This window comes from Talpa europaea (genome assembly GCF_964194135.1).
Source record: "Talpa europaea genome assembly, chromosome: 8".
In the NCBI taxonomy this organism is placed as follows: Eukaryota; Metazoa; Chordata; class Mammalia; order Eulipotyphla; family Talpidae; genus Talpa; species Talpa europaea.
The window spans coordinates 114,577,978-114,603,671 of NC_140075.1; the positions used below are offsets into that span (position 1 = coordinate 114,577,978).

At 56.7% G+C, this 25,694-nt stretch overlaps 2 protein-coding genes across 2 annotated transcripts; one reads left to right on the plus strand and one right to left on the minus strand.

Annotated features, from left to right (window-relative positions):
• Positions 1-2,565: 2,565 nt before the first annotated feature.
• Positions 2,566-18,631, plus strand: WARS1 (tryptophanyl-tRNA synthetase 1; the record flags this gene model as incomplete). The annotated part of the gene is made up of 9 exons (XM_084240667.1): positions 2,566-2,767; positions 3,588-3,696; positions 9,349-9,468; positions 10,629-10,814; positions 13,892-13,992; positions 15,174-15,286; positions 15,488-15,661; positions 17,492-17,632; positions 18,470-18,631. The coding sequence occupies exons 1-9, from the start codon at positions 2,575-2,577 to the stop codon at positions 18,629-18,631; spliced, it is 1,299 nt and encodes a 432-aa protein (XP_084096793.1). The 5' UTR covers positions 2,566-2,574.
• A 2,471-nt stretch (positions 18,632-21,102) lies between these two features.
• Positions 21,103-25,350, minus strand: SLC25A47 (solute carrier family 25 member 47; the record flags this gene model as incomplete). Its single annotated transcript, XM_084240320.1, has 6 exons — positions 21,103-21,377; positions 21,600-21,924; positions 22,520-22,702; positions 23,309-23,380; positions 23,696-23,739; positions 25,323-25,350. The coding sequence occupies 6 exons, from the start codon at positions 25,348-25,350 to the stop codon at positions 21,103-21,105; spliced, it is 927 nt and encodes a 308-aa protein (XP_084096446.1).
• Positions 25,351-25,694: the final 344 nt, after the last annotated feature.

Sequence of the window (25,694 nt, forward strand, 5' to 3'; positions counted from 1 at the left end):
TGCACCCCCATGGACCACACAGAAGGGCCGCTTGTAGTCATTTGTGTCTGACTATTTTCCAAACATCAGCTTTTAATTTCTGTTCAGTGTGTCTTGGTCCATGTTAGGTTGAGAGGAAAAAAATAGACAAGGTTGTGGCAGCTCCTGCCTCCATGGTTGGCAATGCCACTGTTGCCACCATTGCTCGCCAGTAATTGGATGAAATAAAGAGTGGCTGTACTGTGGATGCTCACAAATAGAGTACGTAAGACCCTCTTCCCCTGTGCGCTGGACTGGACAGTCAATGACGGGTAAGATCGGGGGCAGACTAGAGAAGGCACTGGCCAGCCGCATATCTGTGACTCCTGACGACCTAAGACAGGCGCAGTCCCCGAGGGGCTTCATCATGATAAACTTTGGCGTTCAGATCAAACAAGGCCTACAAGCCTATAAGCCCAATCTAGGCAATAAGCCTGCAGTAAAAAACCCCTTCTTTGCTTGAAAACAAGGCTGCTTAGAGCGTTGCCTACAAACAAGCCTGATGGAATTACCTACAAAGCAGTTTAACCATTAACCAGTTAATCATTGTTTCTGAATAAGTAGTAACTTAGCAACTTGTCCATAATTAATTTTCTTACCTGACTTTTTCTATATATGTAAAAATCAGTTTCAGGAAATGTAACCACATATGCTTAGCAACTTGTAAACTATTAGCTAGAAAATTGTATTCTATGCCTAGGTAACAAGAAACATTGTTATGCTGGGAAAATAGATTTTGTGTGACCTAATGCTTTTTGAAAATGTATAAATATGCGTAATGATTTGAGCAAATTACACTCAGATTTTCACTCTCCCTTGAGTGTGTCTGTGTGTCATTCTTTCTTGTCCCCCGCCCTAATTCCTTCGACCACCTTTTGCTCGTTCTCACTCAACCCTGAGATTGTCTCGATCTCCCGCCGCCGCTGGGCTGGTCCGCGGCAAAGGTCATGGTGCCTCCCCTGGTGGTGCAGTGGTTGAGCGCTGGGCTGTGAAGCTGCCCGCAGCCTCTGCAGCGCCGGTTCGATACCTGGCCACCGGCGAGGGTCCCACATGGCGCGACAGACCTCTCCTGTCTCGCCCGCTGCTCCACTCAGCAGTGTTTCGTCAGTCTGCCTGTTCTATTCCCTGCTCTGTCTTCGGTGAATCCTCTCACCTTCCCGCACATCTGGCCTGTACCCCAGTCCTTGCATAAAATAAATAAATCTTTAAAAATGAGAAAAGAAAATAGACAAGGTCAGCCTGCTGGTCTGTTTCAGTGCCACGAGAAACCACAGCAGGTCTTCGGGCAGGGTCTTAGGTCTTAGGGTAGGTCCCTACCCTACCCTCGGTGGGTAGGGACAGAGCCCTCTGGCTGCTCTCAGGCCAGCCAGAGTGTGAAACGTAAAGTAGCACAGCAGGCCAGGTGTGCTTCCAGCAGGCTACTCCTTCCCTTCGGTGACGCTCGGTCACACTTGCTGGGCATTTATGTTGTCAGAAGCATTGAACCTGGGCACTGCACAGAACAAGGTAAGACTGACTGACCGATCTAACCCGGGCAGACATTCTGTCTCTCGAAGTGTGTCTGTGGGGTGATTGAATCCACAATTCTGATTCACTTTAATGACAAACTCCACATGGTCTCAGCATTTGAAACATAAATCTGTGTCTAACACCCCCTCCCTGTGACGCCAATCCCTTGCGGCCCGTGCCGTGTCGGAGGGAGCAGATCTGCGTGGAGTTGGGCCCAGTTCATTAGCACGTTATGTATAAACTTCAATGCAAATGTTTGTGTTTCCACTGGCAAGAAGATTGAACTGTGTATGCTCTTTGCTTGCGACTTCATCCAGCAAGAGCAATTATGGTTGTAGAGCGTCAGGACCTAGCATGACTAATCAGCTTAATTAGGCCTGCTCTTTTAAATGCTGGGCTTCTGGGGGAGGCGGTCTTTCAGAGAGTTCTACAGTACCTGTTTTACATTTGAATTCTGTACACTTATAGGAAAGCCATACTTATGTAGACACTTTGGATAGCTTGGTAAGACTCCAGAATGCAGTAGTATAACTATTTTCCAGTGAATCCCAATTAATCTCAGACCTGAAAGACATTTTCCTTGCCTTTATTTTTATGATCTCTTTTTGAGTTTCTGGTAACCATCCTCGTGGCATCACTGTTTAGTTTCCAGTATTCATCTCAGCCTGCATAGCAGGTGAACAAGGTGCGGTGTGGAACCCACGCAGCGAGTGGAGTTTGTCACCTATGCTCTCCAGCATCGGGTGTTTGCCACCTCTCTGCACGTGGACTCTGGTGCACAGTGCAGGTTGTGGTGCCTTCCACAATGCCGGGATGGCAGATAAAGGCCTGTGAGTGCCCCTGGGCAAGTTCCTTGTCCTCTCTGAGTCTCAGGGCGGTGACAGGGTTGCCACCTCTTGGGGAGGTGGTGTGACTGAATGAAGTGGTATGTGAGCATATCGCACCCCGCCCGCCACAGGGGACCAATACTGCGCGGCCACGCTCACTCTCAGCAATGCTTGTAACCCTACCCTTACATCCTTTGTTCAGGAGGAAATCGACTCTGCAATGAAAATGCTGTTATCATTAAAAACGAGCTACAAAGCCGCCACAGGGGAGGAGTACAAGGCCGTCTGCCCTCCAGGGCACCCAGCACCTGCGGGTGATGGCCCGGGGGCCACAGAGGCCGAAGAGGATTTTGTGGACCCGTGGACGGTACAGACCAGCAGCGCAAAGGGCGTTGACTATGACAAGCTCATTGGTACGTTCTAGGGAAAGTCTCGGCTTTTACAGGTGACTCCACTTAGTTGGTTCCTCTAATTTTAATTTTGAAATGATCACAAGTCCAATCTAGCTTCAATGCCTAGAAAAAGAATAGATCCTAAAACCTTTGGGTGGTACATTCAATTCCCAAAGGATCATTTCTAAATCAAGTGGAAACATAAAACTTATTTCAGGGTAATGGTACACCACAGACAGCCTAGTAGAAGCATTTTGCTTTCACTGATCAGTTCTGAACTTGGTCTGTGAAGCAGGCATCTCTGCTCACCAGTCTTCACTAAGTGGTCACGAGTCAGTGGCAGGTACAGCTCATGAGTCACGTACAGCTCTCCAGTCACGCGGGCTGTGGGGCTGGAAGCTGGGAGGGGGCTGCAGAAGGGGGTTTCTCACAGGGGCGAGTCTAAGTCAAAACCATTTTCCAAGATTTAAGTATAGGCTGTCAATGAGAAAAATTTCACTTGAGGACAAATATTCAGTTCAACAATGAAATAATATTTAAAATTATTGTCAGTATACAAGTTTTAGTAGCCACGTGTGTGTTTTCCAGAGTTGCCAGCTAGGATGCATTCTGGAAGTTTCCATCAGAATTCAGTCCCCGTCAAACAGCATTTTACTCTGTGGTTGGCTTCCTGTTTTGCCTTCATGGTTGACATGAAAGACACTGGCTTTGTGTCGAGGGAACAGATCCATGTCCCAAAGACATGCCTGGATGGCTACCTTTCCCCCTAGTTTCAGTACCATCTGACTGTCACCACGCCTCCCACCACCTTGGGTTACCTCTCCTTCCAATTTTTTTCCAGTTCGGTTCGGAAGCAGTAAAATTGACAAGGAGCTGATAAACCGAATAGAAAGCGCCATTGGCCAGAGACCCCACCGCTTCCTGCGCAGAGGCATCTTCTTCTCACACAGGTCAGGGGCTTCTCACTGCTGTGTGTCTCCCTCCTCCCCCTCTTACTCAGAAGAGAAGCAGGAGGCTGCTGCCTGGCACCGGGGGCAGCAGGGGCCAGATCAGGAGCCTAGGGCCCACCTTCCTCTGCCAGTGGTGGGGTGTGGGTCATCCTGTCCCATAGCCTCTCTCTGGTCCTTAGCTTATTCATTTGCAAACTGCCTGCCTCAACAAGATGAAGGTCAAGTTCATAGCAGGTGAGGTTCATGCCAGATTATGTGCTATAAATTATTAAATGTCAAATGGGAACGAGATTAGTATGTTCAGACTTCAACATTTCCCACACAGGCAACGGCAGGCTTCCCGAAATTGTGTGCCCTCTTCCTCTTATTGTTCTGGCTGCTCACAGATAGCAAAAGAGAAACTCAGAGTATGGAGCAGAATATCCTTAGGCACCAGAAAACAGGCAGGTTCCACAGGACCTCTGCCTCACCCACCCTCCCAGAATGACTCTGGTTGTGGCTGGCCTATTTTTGAGGCCATGTTCATGGACTTCATGGTCATAGGTAGGGGTGCTCTGTTGTCGCCCTTCCTGGCTACAGGCGCGCACATCCAGGATGGAAGTCAGCAGCCTACCCAAACATCCCAGCTTCTACACACAGAGAGCTCTCAGCCCGTTCAGCCCTCTCTCTGGGCAGAAAATAATCAGCCCTTAATTTAAAAATTTAATTCCCATGGTGTAATATTTACCTTTTAAAGAATACAATTCAGTGGTTTTTAGTATACAGACAGATACACACACACACAATATTGTGGGATACAGTGGTATACAGGACAAATACTCAGTTCAACAACTAAGTGATTTTTTTTTTTTTTAAAGATTTATTTATTTATTTATACAAGCACTGGGTACAGTCAGAAGCGCGGGAGGGCGAGAGAATTCACCAGAGCCAGAGCGGGGAGCAGAGCAGGCAGAAGGACCGAAGCACACTGCTGAGGGGAGCAGCGGGCGGCAGGAGAGGTCTGCGCGCCATGTGGGACCCTCCTCCAGTGGCCAGGGAGCAGTCGGGTATCGAACTGGCACTGCAGAGGCTGCAGGAAGCTTCGCCATCCAGCGTTCAACTGCTGCACCACTGGGGAGGCCCTAAGTGATTTTTTTTTTAAAGATGTATTTATTTGTGCATACAAGAGCTGGAGTACAGGCCAGAGATGCAGGGGGTGAGAGGACTCACCAGAGACAGAGTGGGGAACAAAACAGGCAGACTGACTGAAACACACTGCTGAGGGGAGCAGCGGGCGAGACAGGAGAGGTCTGCTGCGCCATGTGGGTTGCTCCCTGGCCGGCCGGGGAATCAAACTTGCTGAATCGAACTCGTGCTGCAGAGGCTGAGGATTGCTTCGTAGTGCAGTGCTTAACCCCTTGCGCCACCAGGGAGGCCCTAAGTGATTTTTATAATCATGGCTGTCAGAATATGTAAGTTACATCTTAGTGCTAACTATATGTGTTTATCCAACTTTTTTTGTTCCTTTCAAGGTTATTTTGACACCCTAGATTCTTTGCATTTCCAACTTTGCACTTCAGGATTAGCTTGCTTATTTCTGCAGGGAAGGGCAGCCAGGATTTTGGCAGGGTGGCTCTCACTCTGTAGATGTGTGAGGTCTGCATGCCTGCCTGGGGACCATGCTTTCTTGAACCTGTCTCCCAGTACATGCAGTTAGAACATGTTTTATTTCACTCGGTCTTTAGTTTCTTGCAGGATTATTTAGTAGTTTTCAGTGTACAATCTCACACTTCTTTTGTTAGAGTTATCGCTAGGGTTTTATTCTTCTTGGTGCTGTCTCAATTTTATTTTCAGATTGTGCTTTGTTATTTCTGAAGGAAAACACTCACTTCTGTGGGCCTCTGCTGCTACAACAGGCTTCACAGGTGATCCCAGCTGTGGGGGTTTCCACACACCTCACATGCCTGTGACCCCAACTGGGTTTTCTACAACCTAACTCAGTTCTGACACTCTCTTATCTGGGGAGAGGTTCAGTCCCCTGGTCTGCCCCCCAACTTCTGGCACCAGTTACAAATCCAGGTTGCTGCCGGTGCTTCTGACCGACTATAAATCAGATTCCCGTGACCCCCACCTGGTCTCAGTTAATTTACTAGAGCAGCGACATTACTCAGGAGAACATCGTGCTCACTGGGTTCACAGTTTGTTCTAAAGCTGTGCTCTGGACACCCAGATGGACACCCAGACAGCAAAGATGGAGAGTGAGATACAAGGGGAGGGCTCGGAAACCCTGCACTCTCTGGGCACAGCCCTTCCCCTCTCCTGTGTCAGCCTACCAGGAAGCTCTCCAGCCCACTTCTGGATTTTCGTAAAGGCCTCAGCCTCAGGCATCGTGGTTGATTAAATCACTGGTCAGCACTTAGGCTCACAGCTAGCCCCATGCTCCTCCCCAGAGCTGGGGGTGGAGATGCTGGTGACTGAAGGGTCCCAACCCCGTAATTTTGGTTGGTTCCCTGTAGACATCCCACAGCCTCAGCTTACCCAGGGAGCTTTCTAAGTCACCTTTAGTGAACTCAGCTAGGTTGAAAGGGGCTGTTATGTGAATAACAAAAGACACCCATTTCACTGTTATCACTCATCATCTAAGAAATTCAGGTTTTAGGAGCTCTGCTTCAGAAATAGGATGGGACTAAGACCAGATGCAAATTTATTGTAAATTATGATGTCACTGCCAACATACTGTGCTACTGTTTAGAAATACAACTAGTGCTCATCTGTCACTCTTCTTTCCTGTAACCTTCCTGCATTCATTTATGAGCCCCAATAGATTTTTGTCTGTTTTGTTTGTGTGTGTGTGTCTGTGGGGAGTTCTATATATGGGATTATGTTAGAGCAAAGACAATGTTACCTCTTCCTTTCTAATTGGACCTCTTTCCCCACCTGCTATAGCTAAAACTTCCATCACATTGCTGGCTCTCATGAAAGTGGGGTCTGTTGGGCATTGTTAGCCGGGGATGGAATACCTCCATGCTGTTAGGGTAGTTTCCTTATGTTCGTAGTTTGATTTTTTTCATCATGAGAAGATATTGGATTTTGTCAGATCCTTTTTCTCCGTTTATTAGGATGGTCACATGGTCTGTGTCCTCCGTCTGTCAACATGGTGTGTCACGTGGGTGGATTTTTGCAAACAAAGACCACTTGGCACGGTGTGTGCCTGTTGCTGGGTTTGGCTTTCGAGCGTTGGGCCTCCACAGCCTCGGGAGTGGTGGCCCGTGGTTTTCTTCTGACATTTTGGTCCGTTTCGGAAATCAGGCTAATACCTTGTAGCATGAATTAGAAGAGTTTGTGGAAGATTGACATCCTTTTTTGAATATTTGATAGAATATTCACTGGCTAGTGAAACCCTCTGGGCCTGGGTTTTTCTTTGTGGGACACTTTATTCAGTCTCTGCTTGTTGCACACCTGTTTGGATTTTCCATTTCTTCTTGTGTCAGTGTTAGTAGTTTCTCTCTGGGAATTTGACTATTTCATCACAATGGGCTAAATTTTTCCACAGGATTCCCTTAAACTCTGTTCCTGTAAGATCAATAGTAATGGTCCTTCTTTCATTCCTCATGTTGCCTTCCCTCTTTCTCTTTTTCCTTGGACTTTACCCCAGAGTTTACCAACTTTGTTATTAAAACTGTTTAGCATCTTTCAGTTCTCACTGCTCTTTTGACTGGTTTCCCTCAGCGCAGTCATCCTGTGGGCTTTGGTTTAGGGAGGCCTAGCACTTGAGGCTGTGGTCCCATCTCACCCTGTCCTCAGTGCAATAGGAGACTGAACAGAGTATCTCTCTCACTGCAGATGCTGGGCACAGACGGGGCTCCCTCACCTGCTGAGTGCTTCCCAGGTGGGGGTGGTGCCAGCCCCAGCTCAGCCAGGCCCTGCAGTGAGCTATCAGCCCCCCAGCTCCCCAAAGGCATTGCTTTGCTTTCTCTTCCACACACCCATGAAAGTTTAACTTGGCCGGTGGTGAGAACCAGTTAAGTTGTGTATTCTTCCTTATTTCAAGAACAGCAGGTGATACTCCTTATGGGGGGAGGGATGGCACAATTAAGCCCGGAAAAACAGGAGGCTCCTGATCCCATTAGCCCGGAGATTGGCACCTTTAACTCTGCACCAGGGGAATAAGAAGTCACTTGAGAGGACTGTTCTCTGGGTTCTCCCACCCAGGCCTCTCGAATCTGGCCAGTTCTCTTCTATTTGGGGATCTTTTGCCCCAAAATAAAGCACATCCACACCTCAGGGTAGTAGTCTCACACTCTGTAGCCGTTTCTGCAGTCAATCCCCACATACCACCCCAGCCCCGCTGACAGAATCACTAGGGCAGGGTCTGCCCAAGGCACAGCCCGGGAGAACGCTCCATGTGCATTGTTTGTGGACCCCAGTCCTGGGGGAGAGCTGCTGATTCCAGAACAATTCCCCGATGAAGATACCTGGTCCCAGCCTACCTGAGGAACCCCAAGTCAGCTCTCCAGCTGTCACCTCTAAACTCTCAGAGGACATTCCAAGTAGCTGGCGTGTCAGCATTGACGTGTGACAGATCCCGCAGCCTGCCCCGCCTGACCATCTTCCAGACACATGATGCCCAGCCTATGTCTGCTGTGCCAGCAGGCACAGGGCAGGTTCACTATGGATGTGGGCAGACAAATAAAGGAAAGTCCCAGAGCCCTCATCAGTGGATTTTTCAGGCTTTAATCCTCTCTATAGTGGCACAACCAGGCACACAGTGGGGACCGGGAGGTGGGGGGGCAGATGGGAGCCCCCATAGACTGCCCAGCCCCCAGGCAAATCTTTTCTCTTTCTCTGGGCTCTCTTGTGGGCTCGTCTTCCCCTAGCCATTCCACAGTAGCCGTTTTCTATGTGAGGCCACCCCAATAGCCTCAGCCTCCAGGCCCAAGTGCGCACACTTACGCATGCCCACACCGTGCTCCATGTGTCCACAATCAGGTGTACCCTGCTCACCTCCCAAGCGCCTTCTGTATTAGTACAGTCAAGGCCACAGGCGACAGCCACAGAAGCCAGCGGCATAAAAAGCCTGACCACTTCACTTACCTCTACTCTCCAGGGAACCAGGCACACAGGCAAGGGGGCTGGCATGGAGAAGGCAGGTCGGGCTGGGGGGCAGGCAGGCAGCCGAGCCTCCCAGCCCCCCACAAATCTTCATGCTCTTTCCCTGGGCTCTCTCTGGCCATCTCTTGTGGTCTCGCCTCTTCTGTAATCACTCACCCTCTCGTCGCCGTTGTCTGCCTCTGAGTGACGCCACCCTTCAAGCCCCTCCCTCCTAGGCACAGGTGTGCACACTTGCACATGCGCACACACCCATGCCCAGGTGTCCACAATCAGGCATGCGTGCCCCACACTCACGTGCCTTCTGCATTAACACGATCAAGACCACAGGTGATAGCACCAAGGCCAGTGGCACAAAAAACCTGATTAATTTACCGTACAGCGTGTCTCCCACCTGTAAACAGCCCGGAAGGATCCACACGGTGGAGGTTTCCTTCAGTGCCACCCCAGCACGATCTCTGTGGCCGGCTCCATGCTGGTTGCCTCCTCCTCCTTCCCAGTAGCACCAGCACCTCGATATTTTCCGCACAAAATCATATTATTTTTTATTTCTTTTTCCTTTAGGGACATGAATCAAGTTCTCGATGCCTATGAAAACAAGAAGCCATTTTACCTGTACACGGGCAGGGGCCCCTCCTCCGAAGCCATGCACGTCGGCCATCTCATCCCGTTCATCTTCACCAAGTGAGTGTCTCCTCGGTCGCCTTTTATTGGCTAATCGGAGAGGACACGGTCATGTCTGCTGAACAGAGCAGGCAGTTGGCACCTTGGTGGCCTCTGCTCACTTGTCTGTTCCTGGTGTCACTTTCGAGGACAGTGGCCTGGTGGACAGAGCGTGGCTTTGTTTCTCCTCTCCTCGACCCTGTCCTTCTGACCCTGGGAGGTGACATCTCTGAGCTTTGGTTTCCATATCTGCAAGGTGGAAGAACTGTACCTGCCTCGTGAAATCATCGTGAGCCTTCCAAAGTGCGCGGGCAGCTCCCACAGGAGCCGTGGCTGCAGGGGGAGCCCTGTCGTCAGTCAGGGTCACACGATCCTGACATCTGTGGACAAGGAAGTTTTGACACACGTTGTTAGTCGTGCTGAAAATGAAAATGAGGCGATTATGCTGAGCCCACTAAGACTTAATCCCCAACCTGGCCTCACTTTCAAACCCCCTGCAGCCTCCGCCTCACCTAGGGGTGTGGTGGGGAATTTTCAGTGGGTGATTCTCCATCTGCACAATGAGGTCAGCCCCATTTCCCAGAGGAAGATGAGATAATAATCTGCCAGCCTTTTTCCACCCCCCATAGGTAGGTTACCTGGGCCTGAAATAATTCCCTCTTCCCATCCCTTACCCTCTTCCAGCCTCTGAAAACCTTTCCTTTTGTACAGCTATTTTGAGCACCTTTCTGCTGGCTGGAGGGGAGGCTGCCTGATTCATGAACAGTTTAGTAAAGCAAATCAGATCTTTTTTTTTTAAAGATTTATTTTATTTATGCATATAAGAGCTGGTGTGTAGGCCAAAGTGTAGGGGGTGAAAGGATTCACCAGAGACAGAGTGGGGAGCAGAACAGGTGGATTGACTGAAATCCACTGCTGAAGGGAGCAGTGAGGAGAGAGGAGAGGCCCGCTGCGCCTCGTTGTGGGTCACCTCCCTGGCCGGGGATCGAACTCCTGCTGCACTGACTGCTGATAGCTTCATAGTGCTGAGACTTAACCCCTGTGCCACCAGGGAGGCCCGCCAATCAAATCTTAAATGCATTGGTTGGATTTTTGTTATTGAACAGCAGGAACTGTGTTTTCAGATGCCGGTGGCATTTTTCTGTGGGGAGATGACCCCAGCCCTCTCCCGTGTCTCTCAGGTGGCTGCAGGATGTGTTCAACGTACCCTTGGTCATCCAGATGACGGATGACGAGAAGTACCTGTGGAAGGACGGTCTGACCCTCGACGACACCCACAGCTATGCCATTGAGAACGCTAAGGACATCATCGCCTGTGGCTTTGACATCAACAAAACTTTCATATTCTCTGACCTGGACTATATGGGGTAAGACGAAAGCACCCAGCTGCCTTTTAAATAAGTAGGTACAAAGAGAACAGCGAGAAACTTAAAATGTTTAATAAGTAACTAGGTACAGCCCTCTGGTCACCATGGCTGAGCGTAATGTGGAAGCACCTGGCCAGTGTTGTTCTCCCACCATTACGTTATGATCTGACTTACTGGTTTTATTCCAGTTAAGATTTTCATCCTCAACTTACGACAGGGCAGTGCTTCTGCACCGACATCTCTCTCCAGGGACCTCTGTCAGTCCGGTGAAGTTAGGGCAACTTCCTCTCTTGGTGCCTCCTCCCTGCTGTGCCACTCCTCAGTGTCTAGTCTCTTTCCTTGGCCACTCAATAGACCAAGTATTTCATTCTGATCATCCTTGAATTGAAACCTCTGAGGCCTTGACCTTCATCCCAAGTAACTATCATGAAGTATGCTAGAAAAATACTTTTTGGCTGTTCTAAGAAGAGTCTTCAGCTCAACAGATATTTTTTGAGCATGTCCAATGTGGTGCTCCCCTTAAGGCACTGGCGGCCCCAGGCAACAGTGGCTCTGTGGACTGAGCGGCACCTGGCTGTGTGCGGGTGGCCCTCACTCCAGGAGCGGGGTCTCCAGGCCGGGCAGGGCGCGGAGGGCTGTGTGAGTAGGAAGCTCCAGGGAGCTTGCTCCTGCTGTTTCCCCTCGTGTTCCCTCTTACAAGTGCTGAAATCTCACTGGTGGTTTTAAAAACTTCCACTGAAAGAAAAGGATGCCTCCTAGGAAATCTGGCTTTGATACATGCGGGTAAATGAATTAAGTTTCTAATTTTACCTAGTCGGTCTTAATCATTTCTGTTGCTTCTGCCCTGTGGGCATGGAGGAGGCGGTGTCCTTGAAGAAGCGGGATCTTTGAAGAGAGGAAAGCAGACCTGGGTTCGAGCCCTGGTGCCGCCTTTCAGGGTCAGGAGTCCCACCTGCCCTTCTCAGCAGGCGCTGGGACTGGACGAGGCCGTGGGTGGCACTAGATTTTCATGACACTTGGTTTCTCGCTCCCTTTTCTTAAAACTGCCTGATTGGGCTGCTTGAGCCCAAGGACCCACTGCGGGTTCTGCTGCTCTTTGAGGACCAGGTCTCCTTGTCTTCTGTGCAGCCTGTCCTGCCCCACCCCTCGGGACTGGCCCCCACCCCCAGTGTGCTTCCCGAATCAGGTTTGGCTTTGCCCCGCTGCTGTGCCTTTGCCTCTTCTCCATCAGCATCAGGATAAAGTGCTTGCTTTCCAAGTAGCTCACCACGAGCGCTCTCACATTTGGCCTGTGTTCCTCGGCAGCATCACCGCCACCCCCAGCTGGAAGGCTGCCACCCCGTCTCAGCGCATGCTCGTCTCTGCCCAGTGTCCCTGCTCCCCTCCTCCCACCCCCCACTCCCAGTGCAGCAAATTCCTACGCCTCCTTCCAAACAAAGTCCTTCCCTGCTCCCCTGTCTCCCCAGCAAGCGCCCCAACTCTGCACCTCTGGTGCGGTATGACAGTGGCCCTGTTCCACTGGGTCAGCAGCTCAGTCCCAGGTGCTTTCTGCGGCAGGTCCCTGCTGGTACCTAGAGAACGGCCTGGAGCGGATCCCGGGCTGCCTCCCGGAGCGCAGACGTCAGTGGGGCGGAAGCCCAGGCCTCTCCTAAGTCCGTGACTGGTTTGGGAGTGGGGGGAGCCTTTGAACTTCCATGTGGAAAGATGACCATGTGACCAGCCCCTCCTCTAGCACGTTGGGGGGACCCTGTGGTCTGTGGTGACGGCGTCCATGCTGTCTCGTCCCTGCAGTTCCCCATCCTGCACCTTTGCTCCTTCGTGATCATGGAGTAGACATGAAAACCAGACATGTCAGCCAAAGGGTCTTAACATGTCTTCTTGGAAAGGTACTTTATACTGAACTAAAGTTAAGAGGGATGTTTTAGAAGTTTAATCCTGTTTCTAAACATCTTATTCCCTTAAAGAGTTTCTTCCAACCACTAAAGCATTTAGCACTTTTTTCTGGAAATTTTACTAGAAATAGTATGTCTGTGTTTGACAGATCTCCCTCCTGGTCTCCAGAGCTAGGAATACACCCAAGCCAGCACCCCACCTTTGGCTGGGAGGGGAGCAGCTGGGGCTACCTGCCCCAGGGCCATCCCTGACTCCTCAACTGAGCTGCCCAAAGACTGAGCAGTTCTCTACTGCACCCCGAGCCTGAGCCCTTCCTAGCTGGGAGACAGATGTAAAAAGCGCAGGCTTTGGGACCAGCGAGCCTGGGTTTGGGTTCAGCTCCTGCCCTCACCAGGTCTATGACATGACTCTTAACCTCCCTAAGCCTCAGTCTCTACCTGTAAAGTAGAGTTCAAACTACCACCTGCGGAGTATTAGACTGAGTTAGCATGTCCAGCATGCACCACAGCTCTGGCCACACGGTGCAGACACCACGACAGTAAGTGGCCCACTTTTTCCCTTGTCATCCTCTTGCTGCCTGCCATGTGATGGGGCCTAGAGGAAGCTGCTGCCTTTCTTCATGAAAAGATGCCATGTTTGTAGCCCTCTGGGTTCTGCCCCCGCCCTGTGTTTCCTCCATTCTTCGCCTAGTTCCCTCGCATAGCAGAATAGCTGCCACGACTCAGGCTTGTGTCCACACCTCCTTCATCCAGCAGCACCTGGTTGTCCAGCCCTGTCATGGGGTTGGGCTCATCCTGGCCACCTCATAGTGGGGGGCGCTAGCTTGCTCTGGGACAAGCCGCCACCTCCCCCGGGCCATCTGTTCAGCAGACCCTCCATCCGGCCACTCTGCAAGTAGTGTCCCCAGCCCACAGCACGGTCTGGCCCAGTGGGAAGGCTCCCAGCCCTGAGCATCCCCGGCCCAGCCCTGACCCCAGTGGGCTTTAAGTCCAAACCCTGTTTGCTTCTGTTGGGTTCACACTGGTTTCCACCCTTCCTGGGCAGCCCTGCCAGTAAAGGTGTTTCTGCTCACCTGCTAAAGGTGACTGCCTGCAGCGGCTTCCTGGCACATGCGTCCTCCCCGGGCCATCACTGCGTGAGGAACACTGCCCTCTGGGCCACGTCTGATTCTGTCTATCTTTCAGGTCGAGCTCAGACTTCTACAGGAATGTGGTGAAGATCCAAAAGCACGTCACCTTCAACCAGGTGAAGGGCATTTTCGGCTTCACGGACAGTGACAGCATTGGTAAGGAGCCCTAGCACACACGGGGCCCTGCAGCCCCCTGGCTGAGCCAGCTCCAGAGATGGCGGCTGTGCAGCTGGTTCTTTAGGAGTAGGCCCAGAGGCAGGTATTCCTGACCCCAGAGAGTCATGCGCTGCCTTCAACCAAAGTTCTGCCATCCTTTGGTCCCTGGTTCTCAGTGTCCCCGCCCTTGAGAGGGAAGAGGGGCTGGTGGAAGCCCTGTGACCCTCCTTCATGGCACCATTGCTAGCCACGAAAACCACGCTGAGCGCTTAAGGAGGTGGTGACATCATGACTAGCTGCATGGACTTTGCTGCCAAGAAACCCAGGTTTGAACCCTAGTGCGGCCAGGCACTTGCTGTGTCACTTTGGCCAGCCATGTAGACCATCCGAGCCACCATCTGTCAGTCTGTCAACCACAGGGGTGAAGCGTCTCCTCCACAGGCCTGTGAGGAGTAGGGGAGCCCAGGAACATCCCCGAGCACAGAGCCACCCCCACAGCAGCAGTGCCTGGCACTCCATGCCATAAGGGGCACAGGTGGCAACAGCTAGACATCCACTTGGCCCCCCAGAGAAATGGGTGCCTCTTATCTGAAGTGGGGAGAAAACAATTCCCAGGAGAAAGCATCACGTAGAGCAGACTTAGTGGGGTAGAGAAGCAGCAGCGGGCAGTGCCCAGCCATGGCCAGGGCCCCACTTGCCAGCGTCACACAGAGGTCTGTGCACTGTGACCCCAGCCGGCTGCCCCCAGCTGCAGGCTTAGCAAGTGGCAGTGTGGACAGTAACCACCTCGGAGCGCTGAAACCACGTACGTACCAAGATGGCGTTATCATGGAAGGCGAAGAGCAGCCTGACGCCCGCAGGGCAGAGAAGGGCTGGCAGGTGTGCGAGATGTGCAGGACTGACCACGTCCCACATGGCCCGGCCCGGGGTCCCGAGGGAAGGGCAAGGAAAGGCTAAGCAGGGTCTGATCGCGACTGAAATGCACCACGTGAGCCAGGAAGTGGTGAGAGAGGCTGGATGGGGCTGTGGGTCTTTTCCTGCCCACTTGCGTGTTTTCGGATTTTCTTTAATGACTGTGACCCTCTAACTTAGGGGGTTTTTGTTTTGTTCATCCCCTCCCTGGGTTGATCATCCAGAGTAGACGTTGGTCTCGGGTAAAAGTATCTCATCCCCCCTTTCAGGGAAAATCAGCTTTCCTGCCATCCAGGCGGCGCCCTCCTTCAGCAACTCGTTCCCTCAGATCTTCCAGGGCAGGACGGACATCCAGTGCCTCATCCCTTGCGCCATCGACCAGGTGAGGCGGCGGGAGCGGATCAGCGTGGTGCCTGGCACGCTTCCGCGGGGAGAGGGGTCTTGGAAGACATCGGGGCGGGGATCAATTCTTCCATGTCCTTGGAAGCCTGAGTGTTTGCGCGAAGGCCCTCTTGGGGCAGCTCTCTGGCCACCAGCTGGCCCGGGCCTTGCAGCTGTCCTCACGAGGCCCCTCCCTCCGCAGGATCCTTACTTTAGAATGACCAGAGACGTGGCTCCCAGGATCGGCTACCCTAAGCCAGCCCTGCTGCACTCCACCTTCTTCCCCGCCCTGCAGGGCGCCCAGACCAAAATGAGTGCCAGCGACCCCAACTCCTCCATCTTCCTCACAGACACAGCCAAGCAGATCAAGACGAAGGTGAGCACTTCCCTGAGCAGGGGCTGCATGTGTGAGCAGAGCAGGCCTCAGAGAGAAGCCAGCCTTGTTTCAGTGCCAGCCAGGCATGAGCTGTCTCCTGTCTCGTGCTCACTGGTGAGGGCAGCATGTTCCTCAGAAGGGACCAGAAGGGCACAGCCCAGCCAAGGATCAAGTTGCCCGGGACTGCTACCAGTGCCCACAGGGCTCCCCCGTGGCCTGCGAGCAGCCAGCACCGTGCTGGGACCTGGGGGCTAATTTGTGCCCCAAGATTCCTTGCCAAAGCAGATCTGAAAAATGTCCTCCGACAGGACAGCCATGCCCTGCCCAGGGGCTGTACCCCTGGCATGCAGCTGGCACTCAGCAAATATTTGCCGAGTCTCCAGCAAAACTTGAGTCAGGAACAGCTGAGCTTCCTCGGGGCCGCGCTGCTGTTGCCCCGGCTCCGCTGCCACACGGGCCCTCACTGCCCACGAGCGGCTGATGCTTTATTTGGAGCTGCCTGGTGTGTGGGGGCTAAACAATTAAGTGGGAGTGACAGAAACTGAGGTGTGTCATGTGACTCTGAGCCACTGCCAGGCCCTGGCCCTCTGGAAAGTCCCCAGTGTTCTGGTTGACGGAGGGAACGCCCTCGATATCAAAACTTTCAGGAAATGACACGCCAACTCTCCCACCCTTTCTCTTTCCCTTTCAATTCTGGCAAAACTTGTAGAAGGAGAGTACGGGGAGGGTGGGAGGCCTCTGCGCCCTCCAGCAGAGCCATCATCTCTTCTGCTTGTGAGAAGTCGTGAGGAAGTGACAGGTGGCTCGCGGGCACCTTTCGTTTTCCTGGGAGCCAGCAAAGCCCCTGAGGTGGGGTGAGCAGTGACGTGAGACTGCAGAGGACCCCAGTCGGGAGCCCCTTTGGGGCAGGCCGCAGGAGGTGCCCTTGCTCCCCTGTGCCAGTTCAGGGAGTCCTAGCAGCCACCCCGGGGGCTGTGTCCACTTCTGGGTGCGGAAGCCAGGTACACCCAGCCGGCAGCTGTAAGCAGTGGGCCTTGCCGTGGTCCTGCTGTCAAGACGCCAGCTGTGATGCAGGAACAGTTGTACCCACCCCCTAGACCGGAGGTAGGGCTCTTGTGTCCCTGCTGTCACTGGCCCAGGCTGGTGCCACCGCATCCCTCAGAGCCTTATGGGCCACCCTGTGAAGTCCGGGTTTCTCCTCTGCACAGTTTGCCAGGCTGGGCACCCACCTGTGATTTTTGGTCGCGGGCCCCGAGAGTGCTGCTCATAGGGCTGGCCTCCGACTCTGGGGTCAGAGGTGCAGTGGCCTATCCTGGGCCTGGGGTCACTGCAGGCCAGCCCCACTGTCCTGGTGGAGCGTAACAGCCCAAGCTCACTAGCCGCTAGGCAGTGCTGGGTACTGCAGCCTCCACGCCCGGGTGGCAACACCCCTTCCCTGAAGCACCCCTTTGCTAAAGATGCCCTGTCTGTCCTTGTTCTGAAGCTGGTCACCCAAGAATCCCTGAGACACTTCCATGAGTTTTAGCAGAGTCAGTGCCGTGTCTTTCCCGACTGTTCTGTCTGTGAGGAGTGAGGGCTCAGAGCTAATTGCTCTCCTGACCCTTCCCTGCAGTGATCCCCACTGGCTGCTACCCAGGCTTGCCAGGAGGGAACACTGTGGGGCTCCTTCACCCACCCACCCACACACACACACCGCACCCCCGTCCCTGAGCCTGGGCGTGCCTCTGGTCAGGACCTGGCCAGACAGAACACAGCCCCGGGTGACTTCCGCCTATTAGCACACATGGGATGGCCAGGCCCACTGACTTCTCTGTCCCCTTGCTGGCGCAGGTCAACAAGCACGCGTTTTCTGGAGGGAGGGACACTGTCGAGGAGCACAGGCAGTTTGGGGGCAACTGCGACGTGGACGTGTCCTTCATGTACCTGACCTTCTTCCTGGAGGATGATGACAAGCTGGAGCAGATCAGGAAGGTGAGGTGGTCCCAGCGCTGGCCGGCCTAGCCCTCCCCCACGGCCAGGCTCCCGCTAGGCCAGCCACGTTTTTAACCATGTGCCAGAAAATCTCAGGAAGGGCCAGTTGACAAAGGAGAAAGTACAAGCTGCTGTTGAGTCAGCGACCATACAAGCTCAGTCTGATTAGCATCGGAGACATGTAGGTCGAAGGAAATCACCATCAGGGGTGAAAGTTCTGGAATGGGCTGGCTGTGTGTCACCCCATTGTCACCCAGAAGCTCCCAGGCTCCCGGCCCATCTGCAGGGGTGCACAGCAGGCTCGCAGGGCCCCCGGTCACAGCCTTGGTCTTCTAGTTCTTGAAGCCTTTTCCAAGGAAGTGATCCTGAATAAGGAGCTTTTCTTGCAGAGATGCTAAAAATGATCACAGCGAAACATCCAGAGCACTCTGGCAAGGAAACACTGAGAATTGTCACAGGCTGGCCTTCATGCGACCTGAGAGTGTTAGCAACTGTCAGACAAGCCACGCCAGTGGGAAAAGGGTCTCGCGTGGACGCGCAGCGGGGCAGCCATGTAGACACCCTGGAGAGGCCCCTAACGGACCTGGCAGTGCCGCGGCGGCCCTGCCACAGGGCGGGTTTTCTCCTTGCTGCTTGGTGGTTACGGGCCTTGCACGAGCGCGCTCCCCAGCGCTCCTCGCCCTCAGGACAGAAAGTGAAAGATTCAGCAGAGATTTTAGGGAAGCCAGTGGGGCCCCAGGGTCAGCCGTGGGCGTCTGGTCATTTTCTGAAAAGCAGAGTTGAAGGGCGGGCGGGGCTCAAGACACTCACCCTCGGGCTGCCCCGCGTCTCCCGCAGGACTACACCAGCGGGGCCATGCTCACCGGGGAGCTCAAGAATACGCTGGTGGAGGTGTTGCAGCCCCTGATCGCCGAGCACCAGGCCCGGCGCCAGGCCGTCACGGACGACATCATCAGGGAGTTCATGACCCCCCGGAAGCTGTCCTATCACTTCCAGTGATGGCCGCCGCGCGTGCCTGCAGGGCCCCCGGCCCCGCCCCGCGCCACCACCGTCCCCCGTGCTGTGGGTCTCGCGTCTGCACCCCTCTGTGTGTCGATGCCGTCCTGCCCGTCATCCTCCCTGTCTCTCGGGGCCCTGCAGGCTGGGGGTTGCCGGCTGACACCGCAGGGTCACACAGGCAAGTCCAGCCTGTCTCCCACAAAGCCACCCCCAGGATGGGGCGCCCTGGGCTGGCTGTCCAGCGGCCAGCCTGTCCTGGTCCCCGCAGCCTTCCATTGTCCCCAGTGTGCCCTTTAGACCTGCCCTGGCGGGGCGTGCTGTCTGCATGTCTGGAGTCAAAATCCGCCCCCACCAGCAGCCCCTCTAACTGTAACCTGGAAGTCGCCTACAGGAACTCTGCTCTCACCCTGGATGTTGGCCAGGCTTGGCCAATTTTTATTCAGTAGACTCATGGGTGAAACCCCAGGCCAGGCTTAGAGCCTACTCCGGAAACCACGTGCTTTCCCTGGACATCCTAGTAATGTCTCACCGAACCCCAAGCATCCAGCCTGAGAACAAGCAGCCCGCCCCCTTGGTTGTGCAAGATGCTGAGGGGAGTCGGTTGCCTCCACAGATGCTTTTGTGCCAACATTGGCCGGCGTGGATGTCTGCCCAGAGCAGGGCCCTGCCCCTCGCCCTGGCTGGCAGGGCCGCCCACGTTCCTCGAGGCCCTCATTGAATGGTGGCTGGTGTGTAGTTCCAGGAAAGCAGAATACATCTCTCGGGAGGCCTGCGTCTGTCCCCTCTGTAGGCACAAGCCCATCAAGCTCTTACCCCCTGTCATTGGCATAAATAAACGTCCTCAGTCCTGCCTGTGTCGCTGTGCTGTCTGCGGTTTGACAAGGGAGCCGAGGCCTCACTTCTGACCCGGCAGTGTGCTGCACTGTCCCCTCCTGGGCGCCCCGTGGACGGAGACCGTCCCAGGAGCTCCCAGGCACTGAGAGGCGGGCCAGCAAGAATCAGCATGCAGGGCGGACTCTCGCCACCTCTCCAGCCTCAGTGACCTCCCCAGTGTGCCTCAGTTGATGTGCCCAGTGGGGAGGGCAAGGAAATGTCATTTTGCTAAGGAGGGTCAGCCAAGGGGCAGTTGGGAGCCAGCTGGGCAGGGGCCTGGTGAGCCAGGGGTCGATACCCATCTGTCCTCACTTTGCAAGTTGGAAAACTAAGGCTGAGGGGAGGTCACTTGTCCAAGGCTATACAAAGCAGGCCTGGCTGGGCCCCCTGACACTGCTGTCCCCCCTGCCATGCCACCCATGAGGCCCTTGAGGGAGTGGCACCGCCTCACTCCATCCTGCTGGCTATGGCCAGAGGAAGGAGCCACCCACATGGTCCTGGCCCTGCTGGAGGCGACTTCCTGTCACTCGGTTGCACCCAGGTCACAGGTGCAAACACAAGTGATGACGGACACCAGACAGGGTCCACGGGCCCAGAGCTCTGCTGTGTTCACCCCACCAGGCACCCCACAGCACACACAGCCCGCAGGGGCCCCACCACCCAGGTCGGCACAGATGCGGCACCCTCGGGGGCCACCCTTGATCCTGAGGGAAGCTTCCAGAGCAACCTGGCCTGCAGAGCTGCCGTGTGCAGTGGGCAGACCAGCTCTGGCCCCCCTCCCTGCCCTATTTCTAAAGGGGTCATGTTGGGGTGGGGGTGCCAGCTGTGTGCCAGTTCAACACCCAAGCCAGGCCCACCACCCGAAGGCAGGGGATGAGCACCCAAGCACTGGCTGGCCCGAGGGCACTCTCTGCCCCGGCGTGGCGATGTGGGAACCAGTCACCACCCCCGACCACAGAGCAGCCACAGCAGCCTCAGAAACATTTTATTGGCCAGGCTCCCCCACTCCACCTCTGGGGCCTGCGGGCAGTGAGGCTGTCCACTCATACCGGGCGGCCCTGGGTGTCCGGCGGTGCCCTCTGAGCAGCCTGGGGCCGGAATGAGCAGGGCCTGGACCAGTCACGAGGGTTCAGCCTCGCTGCATGCGGGTCCCGTCTGGAGATCAGCTGTGTCTGTCCTAAGGGCAGGGTGCCAGAGCAGCAGCGGGGCACAGTGAGAGCGGAGGGGTGCGGGTTGTGGGGGCAGCGGAGCCGACAACTGAGTAATGGACAGAGGTGAGGAAGCCAGGGTGCCCTGGGGACAGATGCGGCGGGAGGGGCGAGGGGAGCTGGAATGAACTGAGCAAAAGCACGAACTCTCCGCAGGGCACTGTCCTCACCGAAGGGGCCCGCTGCGCTGCGGCTCGAGTGACCCTTGGCCCACCCGGGCTTGACAGCCGAGGGCCCTGGTCTTCTTGCAGTCTGTAGCGGGCCGGTCCAGCTCAGGCCTCGCTGAACCATGTGGGGAGGCTCCCCCTGTCCTGGGTGACCCGTCTGCCTCCTCCAGCCACCAGGACCTCTGGCAGCTGCCAGTGGGTTGGGGCGTGGGGACCAGCTAGGTTAGCAGCCCCGGGTGAGCCTCAGCGCAGCCTCGTAGGTGACGAAGACCACCATGTTGACCGGGAAGGCGCGGCAGCAGTTCAGAGTCAGCCCCTTGAAGAGCACCCGCGGCCCCTCCTCGCGCACGCTGCTCACCAGGCAGTGCAGGAGGCCCCGGTAGCGCTGCCGGCCCTGCCCATCCGCCTGCAGGCGCGACTTGATCACGTCCATGGGGGTGGCCACGGCCCAGGCCAGGACCCCTGCACAGCCACCGGCCACCAGCACACCCGAGACAGCTGCAGGAGAGACCCGCGCGGCCTTGATGGGGGCGGGCTGGGCCCCTGAGGAGGGCCGGCAGGAGGGCGGGGAGCACGCGGGGCCTAAAGGAGCCCTCCACCTACCTGACTTGTCCAAGGCCACCGAGCGGGCTGGCCCCGACCCTGGGGAGGGCTCTGAGGGCCTGCCCACAAGCCGCCTCCACGCCGCCTCTCCCGGTCTCAGCGCCCCTTCCCACTCACCTGGCTGGCTGTGGCCCGCGGGGGTGAGCCACTCAGAGAGGATGGCGTAGGAGAGGAAGTAGGTGGCAAAGGAGTGGCCGTCCCGGAAGAGCAGGGCCGAGCTGCCCTTGTAGAGGCCGCGCAGCCCCTCCTCGCGGGCCACCGTGGCCAGGCAGTGTAGTGGCCCGCGGTATCTGGGCCCAGGCCGTGGGCTTGCAGGGGACGCTGGACACACAGGGAGCCCGGCTACAGGCCACGAGGCTGAGGGCCGCCGCTGCTGGAGCTGCGTCTGCATCTGCGTCTGCAGGCGGATCTTGGCTACCTCGGTGGGCGAGGTAAGGAACACCTGGCGCAGGCGGAGGAGGGGGCTGAGGTGGTGCCAGCAGCCCTGCCCCCACACCCCTGGCCTCCCGCCCGCCTCACGGTGCCCATGGAGGTGTCAGAATCCCAAAAAGTGCCAGGCTGGGCAAAGGGCTGTGAGGGAACGGGGTTCAAAGCCACCCCGTCCCCCAAGCCAATGCCCAGCAGCACAGCTCCGCGCAGCAGGAGCTGAGCGTCTGACTCGCGGTGAATGCGCTCAGAGCATGAGTCACGTGCAAGAGCTCCTAGCACTAACGTATTTAACGCAAGCCCATCAGCATCAGTTTAATGGCACACACGTGTGACATGGGCCCTCGCTCACATTGAGTGGCCAAGGAAACTGGCAAGTTCACACCGGTCAGTCTGTGCTGGGGCTTCACTCGCTTGACCTCACTTAGGCCTCACCACCCCCTCACTGAGAACCAGGAGACAAGGCCCTGACGCACCCCAAGCCCTTCAGTGTCCCAGTCTCCAGAATCCCGACCTCTGCCCAGTCTCTGCCCTCACCAGGCCTCAGTTTCCCTGCCTGCCAGGCCTGGAGGTGCAGTCCCTGCTTCCCTGCGCCCCGGGGCCCCACTCACACGGACAAGGCCGGAGGCGAATCCCGAGAGCGTGATGTCAGCCTTAGTGGGCTTGGCGTCGGCGCTGCCATACCGGAAGCGGCATATGTACGCCAGGCAGTGGCAGTAGGTGCCGAAGGACACGGACGAGACCAGGGACACCGTGCACACGGGCAGTGAGAGGCCCCGGTAGAAGCCCCACACCTGGTGGAGGCGGGAGGAGAGTCAGGCCAGAGGCCATCCAGGAGGAGGGGCTGCCCAGAGTTGCTGGCTCAGGGGGAGGAAGCTGGGCTACCCCTGCTCCCCATGCAGGCCTAGGCCTCCATACCTCAGCTGTAAATAGGGATCAGAGCCCTGGACTTTGAGGATGTGGGGGGCAGGGGGCGCTGGTGTGAGGAGCCGCGTGCTGCTCTTTGGCCTGTCTCCCGCCTCTCTGGGCCCCAAGTTCTCTTTGGTGCTTGTCCCTGAGCCCCTCCTCTGCATGCATCTCTGAGCGCACCCTGGGGCCTGACAACTCCACCCAGCACTGCTTTCCGTGGGTGCCTAGCCTGAGGGAGGGCACAGATGCAGACGCACAGATGCCACCTGGCCACATGTGGCTCCTCTCCAGGGCCAGGGCCTGGAGCCCAGCACACCCCATGTGCCCGAAGGCCCAGCTCCCATCCACACAGGATTTAGCAGGGTGGCGCAATCATTCACACGTGGAAGGTGAGAGGATGAGGCTGGGCCAGGTGTTGACCAGTAAGTCAGTGGCCAACCTGAGGTCAGAGGCCCGGACATCCCCTGCCAGTTAACGGGCCCCCGACCTACCCGCTCCCGGCGATATGTGTCCTGGATGCAATGCCAGATGCCCGTGAACTTGGGCTCCGTCTGGATCCTGACCTGCGGAAGAAGTGGACTTCAGGCAGGGGTGGCTCCAGGTCTAGGGCAAGGTCCACAGGTAGGGCTGGGAGCGGGGAGTAAAACCGACCCCTTCACAGCCAAGCTGATTTGCAAGCTGAGCAGAAACCATGAGCCCCATCTCGGGTGGGAAGGCTGAGGCCTGGGGGGAGCACTAAAGAGTCCCAAGCACCCCGGGAGCACTGGCTCTGGTTAGCCTGCCAGAAAGGTCTTCATGGGTGGAGTGAGGAGACTCAGGGCGGCCTCGGCCCAGCCAGGGGCCTTGGGGTGGGCAGCGGGGCCTGGCTTTTGCCGCACCTTCACCGTGTCCAGGGGGTAGCCCACAGCAACTCCGCAGCCCCCTGGAAGGCAAGCGGAAAAGTGGGTGAGGGGAGGGGCAGGAGGAAGGAGGCCAAGGGCAACCCCGGAGAGAGGAAACCGGGGCCCGCTCGGCCTGTCTGCTCCGCGCTCATCCATCCAAGGGTGACCCCTGCTCTGCAGGCAAGGAAACCAGGGCTCGGGGGGTACAGCGACCTCTGCCTTCTCTGAGTCTTGGCCCTGTGCTGCCTGTCCTGGAGGCCGCTGGAGGGGTGCTTGGGGAGAGCTGCCCCCCAACAGGTGGCTGGCCTTGCCACCTCAGTGCGTGAAGAGTCCGCCTTTCAGCCGCCGCGCGGGGGAAGAGGGCGGCACAGCCCAGGCACAGGCCGGGAGCGGGCGGCCCAGGGCTCTGGGAAGGGCTGCCGGGAAACCATCTACATGGGCAGAGCAGGCACAAGCGTGGACCAGGGTGCTCTGCCCACGCCAAGGGACCGGGTGCCCCATCCTGTTCCCTCCTCCCTGCTGGACACCAGGGCCTCACCTTCTGCGCCCCCTGGCTGCCAGGGAGAGTAGCCAGGCCTGGGGTGTCACCCAGGGCGGGGCTAAGAGCCCTCTGAGGACAGCGGGGCTCCAGAGCCAGTTACTCGCATCCCAGGGCCCGACTCAACACGCGTGAAGGAAACGGCAAAGGGAATGGACGCGAGCGAGCGGGGGACGCAGCCAAGGGCTGGCTGTGACGAGGCAGCTGGCCCGGACACGTGTCGGGCAGAGCCCCTGTCAGCGGCTCAGCTGCCGTCGATGCCCCGGGGCCAGAGGCCCCGAGGACATGACCCAGGCCCAGGCACGGAGCAGGGGCCGTCCTGCCCAGGCCGCCCGGGCCCCGCCGCCCCACCTGGCTGTGTGGCCGTCGGCAGGTCCAGCCCTCCTCTGGGCCTGCTGAGGTCCAGGGCAGCCGCTGGCCTCGGCCTGGTGTATAGGGGGCCCGGGTGGCTCTTGGAAAGCCCGCCAGTGAGGGCAGCCAGTGGGCGCCCCCTCCCTCGTCGGAGAACACCCCTGCTCGCCGAGGTGCTGGGTTCAGCCCACGGCCGTTTCGCAAGTGAGGCCAAGGCCGCCGCTCCCAAAATAGCCCTGCAGTCCCTGACCCAAGGGCCAGTGACCTCTCGGGATCCTCTTTCGCAATCTTTCCCCAGAAAGAAAACAGTTTCGGGGGCCCGAGAGGTCAGGGTTCACGGCCCTATGGCCCCCGCTCCACCACCCCTTCCAGCTCGCAGGCCCTGACTCCTCCCTCCCCGCCCTCTCCCAGGCCGGCGGCTTCCCTCCAGGCCTCTCCTTCCCGTCCCTGCCTTCCTGACTCCACCTGGCTCAGGGGAGACTGCCCTCTGCTCCCCAAAGCAGCCCTCACCCCTCAACCCGCCCCCTTGACCTCCCTGGTCAGTGTGGGCTCACCCCACCTCCGCCTCCTGCAGGCCCCAGTCTCCAGGAAGCCTCTCTCTCCAGGACCCATGGCCCCCAAAGTCCTTGCCACTTCCCGGGGGGCTTCTCAACCCCCACTACAGCTGAAGTCTACCCCCTGGGCAGAGCCCCCCCGCGCCCCCAGGCACCCAGGCCTACACTATAGGTCTGTCACCTCCAATGGCTCCAGCAATAAAATCCATGGACAGCGTGGGGGTGGGGAAAGCCTTGGGGTTCTGCCTGCCTGGGAGCGGAGCCGTCTGGTGCCACCGCAGGGGCGGCCTCCACAGCTCCCAGGCCGCTCCACTCAGACCTTAAATACCTGCAGTGGGGGCCGGGACAGGAGGCAGGCGCCTGCTGACTGCTGGCCCCTGGGAAGCAGGCAGGTCAAGGCCCACACCCCGGCGCAGGGCAGCTGGACTGCCTCCCACCCCACCCCCAAAGGACCCTTGTCCCAGTGTGCTGGGGACCCAGGTGTGGGAAGCGAGAGGTCACTGTCCCCACGGTGCCCACAGGGCTGGCCCAGAGTCCTCTGGAGAAGTCCAGA